The sequence below is a fragment of the Arachis ipaensis genome, chromosome B06 (assembly GCF_000816755.2).
Source record: "Arachis ipaensis cultivar K30076 chromosome B06, Araip1.1, whole genome shotgun sequence".
Taxonomy (NCBI): domain Eukaryota; kingdom Viridiplantae; phylum Streptophyta; class Magnoliopsida; order Fabales; family Fabaceae; genus Arachis; species Arachis ipaensis.
Genome location: NC_029790.2, coordinates 123500258 through 123504300, shown reverse-complemented (window position 1 = coordinate 123504300; position 4043 = coordinate 123500258). Strand labels below are relative to the sequence as shown.

General features: G+C 36.3%; 1 protein-coding gene across 1 annotated transcript in view; it reads left to right on the top strand.

Annotated features, from left to right (window-relative positions):
• Nucleotides 636-4043, top strand: part of LOC107605101 (protein ANTHESIS POMOTING FACTOR 1) — a 7014-nt gene continuing 3606 nt past the window's right edge. The window contains exons 1-5 of the mRNA XM_016306852.2: nucleotides 636-850; nucleotides 1476-1576; nucleotides 1880-1989; nucleotides 2097-2163; nucleotides 2826-2925. Coding sequence (XP_016162338.1) covers nucleotides 776-850; nucleotides 1476-1576; nucleotides 1880-1989; nucleotides 2097-2163; nucleotides 2826-2925 — 453 coding nt within the window. The 5' untranslated portion in view covers nucleotides 636-775. The remainder of the gene's footprint in view (nucleotides 851-1475; nucleotides 1577-1879; nucleotides 1990-2096; nucleotides 2164-2825; nucleotides 2926-4043) is intronic.

Below are 4043 nucleotides of genomic sequence, written 5' to 3'. Positions count from 1 at the left end.
ATTATACCATGAATTATTGTGTGTGTAATTCGAACCAAGCTGGTTCGAATTAGTGTGTGCGTGTGTTTGTGTGTAATTCGAACCAAGCTGGTTCGAATTATGTGTGTGCCTGTATTTGTGTATAATTCGAACCAAGCTGGTTCGAATTATGTAGAAATGGAGTTCGAACCAAGCTGGTTCGAACTACATATAAACGTGCATTAGTGGATTCATGAAGCAATTTTCGTTTTGGCATCACTGTAGCACCATATCCCTTTACTACCTCTTCTTCTCTTTTCCATATTATTAAATTACTCTTTCACCTTAACCCATGACAACAATAAAAAAGTCTCGTGACCCACAAATTTAATCTAACAAAATATATAAATTCAATTATAATTTTAGTCTTTATTATCTTATCTTATCTTTTCTTTATCTTATCTTTAGTTGTGGTTAACTTTTTGGTCATAGCTTTCAGGAGGTTTGAACTTTTTGGTATTTCAGGAGATTTGATTGGAGCCAAGCTCCCTAGGACTGGCTCTGTTTAGTTTTTGTCCTATTTTTGGGCTTTAGACCTCTTTGCTCATAAAAAAAACTAACTCGTATTTATATTTGCATCCTTAATTTATGCATATAATAATTTATTGACCAATAACGAAAGGGATTGCAGTGAGAATCTGGCTGGAGCTGGGTTCTTCAGTCTTTACACTACTAGTAACTGCCGTTTCTACACAGAAAAAATTTCCGGCCATCCTGAAAAAGGTTTAATTCGCTATACTGTCACCGGTCGGCGAGGATGACGGCGCCGCTGACAGAGCTAGATGACGATACGGTGCGCAGCATGTCCATAGCGGCGGTTTTCTCCGACTTCGTAAGCATTTACTCTCCCAGTTCGTTCCTTCCCTTCAAATTTAGCTTTTAAAACATTACCCTAGGATTGTTAGAAACTTAGGATTGTTCTCTCAGCGATGCATAGCAGTGTTCTTCTTGTTCTTGCCGTAAAAAAAGTTTTTAGGGCCAATTTAACGATTTCTTCAAATAAATTGGTTCTTGACCTGAGTGCCATGAACGTTTTGATCTTAGGGTCTCTTTTGTTCTTTTTTGTTTTAAACAAAAAATCAGCTTTTCTTTTTTTAACAGAAAAAATCCGTTGAGTAGCTTGATTAAAATCAGTTTAGCTTTTTACAACTAAATAAAAAATCAAATTGTAAAAGCGCTTTTTAAATAATTAGAAACAAATGCACCGTAAGCCTTCTTTCCCTTTTAAACATACATTACCTTGCTTTCTTCCTTTATAAGTATGAAAACTCTGGAAGTTTGTGAAATGGAATCTTTTGTTGTTTACACGCTCACAATTTTCTTTTTAATCACAATTTCTTCTAGAGCCGTGGAAGAAGTTATCAGTTTCTGATGATATCTTTGGTTCTTGGTATGGGGTTAAAGGCCTCATTCTTAAGCTGTGTTTATGTTTAGTGTAATTGCCATGAAATTTTCAGGGTGGGAAAATAAATTCTCTTGATTTCCATCGCAAAGATGATTTACTTGTCACAGCAAGTGAGGATGACTCAGTGCGACTATATGACATTGCCAATGCTAAGTGAGTCTACTGCTACAACATGGAAGTTAATCTCAGTAGGATAGAATTGAATAGCTTTTCCAATACACTATCAATGTATAAAAACTTATGTTTTCTATTAAAACATACTATTTGTAGTATCCTTAACTAGTGTCCTCAGGGCATTTGTTAGCAAGACTCTTGTTAATGAAGGGTTCTTTTTCTTCTATTTTACTTAAATAATTTCTCAATTATTGTCTTTAATTTTGTATCATTTGCTGCTTCATTAATGGATAATTGTTCTTCGCATTTAGGCATGTATAAAACATTTGCTATGAATTACAGGTTGTTGAAGACCACTTATCATAAGAAACATGGTGCTGATCGCATTTGTTTTACTCATCATCCAAACTCTGTTATATGTTCTTCTAAGTACAATTTGGAGAGTACTGGAGGTGAGCTTCTCCATACAATGATATTGATTTTTTGCTATTTATAATGAAAATGAATTATGAAAATGACTACAACTAATGAGTAATGACACCCACCCTTCCTTGTCCAGAATCATTGCGGTATTTATCAATGTATGACAACCGATGCTTACGCTACTTCAAAGGACATAAACAGAGGTGTGAAGCTTTTTTATCTTCTGAATTAAAATTAGAACAAGGCTAAAATTAAAACTATTGATGGGTTACCTGTCCATAGGTCAAACAAGGCAATCCCAAAATTTGCATCACATTTGTTCTATAATACTTCTTTTGCTTTTGATGTGTGGTACGCTTGGTTTGGTATTTTTGATGAATGTTGGATGTGTTCTATCTCTTGGAGAGTTTCTTTAGCATTCACTTCCTTCATTTTGGGAGTAATAAAGAGGCTAAACTTCTATAGCAATTATTGCAATCCATGCTGCAATGTGATATATTTGGCTGGGCAAATCTCTAATATCGTTAAAGGGGAACTTTGTGAGAAATCATTTGATTTGGTATAAGACTAGCACACTTGCATCAAGCTCACAGTGTTTCTTGGGGTGTATGTAAATGATTTGTTGAGGGATTGGAATATTGAGTTTTTCTGTTTTGTTTATTCTGTCTGTTTCTGTATTAGTAGGACTTCCTCCCCATTTTCTGTAAATTCTACATTTTAGTATTAATAACTTTCCCCCCTTAAAATAGTAATGTTATGTGTGCTCTCTGTCTCTTCCTATCTTTTTCTTTTCTCTTTTTAATACTAGTTTCTTTGTTGTACATGAGTGTTTGCTGATCCTTTTCTTCTATGACTTGTTTTATAGAGTTGTTTCTCTCTGCATGTCTCCAATCAATGATAGCTTCATGTCTGGTTCTCTGGACCACAGTGTTAGAATATGGGATCTTCGTGTAAATGCCTGCCAGGTTGGTAGTGTTTATTTTGTTGTTGGGGATCAGGGATGACTGTGATATAACATAATTGTCTTTCAAAGTTCTATTGAAGCAATTGCTCAATTCCTAGTTATATTGGTGCAGAGGGTATACAGTGTGTTCTAGTATGAGAATACTAATTACTCTTCACAAATTAAGTTTATTTTTGTACATATTCTTCTTTTCAGAGTGGGTAAATAGTGTTTTGGTCCTAAGGTTTAGACTGAAAATCAAAATGGTCCCCAACCTTTTATATTGTCAAAAGCATCCCTAATGTTACACAGAAATTTTTAAAAAGTGGTCCTTCTGTTAAGCGTAGTTAATTTTTGGATGGATATATCCTTAGTTGTAGTTAGCTGTGAGAGAAAGAGAAAAAGAGGAAGGNCGAGAGACAGAGAACGAAGAGAGATAGAGGACCGCCTGGAGGAGAAGGGAAGAGGAAGAGAGGGGATCACAGAGAAGAAAGACAGAGGGCAACAGTGAGAGAGGAGAGGTAACATGGGAAGAGAGATAGAGATTGCTGTAACTCGTGAGAGGAAGAGGAAGAAGGCGACAGTGGAGAGAGGAACCACCTTGTCTCCTGTTCTCCACCTCCACACTGCTGCTGCTTGGCTTTTTGTCCTGCTTTTGTTTGGCTAGCCACCTCCACCACACCCCCATTATTGCCTCGCCTCCGCTGTGTTGCTGTTGTCGTCATGTTCTGTTCCTCCATGCTCTATTTTGCTGGCTCTGCTCATCCCTTGTGCTGCCACGGCTGCCTTGACTTTCTGCTGCTCCATATCGACATTGTCTTTTGCCCGTGTCTGGCGCCGTTGACGATGGTGGTTGCTGTTGATTTTGTTGTTGCTACTTCTTTCCCTCTTCTTTCTTTTGTTTATTTATTTTTTCCCACAGTTAACTGCCAAAGGACAAATCCATCCTAAAATTAATGTCACTTAATGGTAGGACCAATTTAGAAAATTTCATGTATTGTCAGAGACATTTTTGACGATGAAAATAGGTTGGAGACTATTTGATTTTTAACCCAAAGACTAAAACAGTATTTTATCCTTTCAGAATATACTTAATAATATATCAATTAGTAACAGATTAGCTTTGAGTTCTTTGAGTTT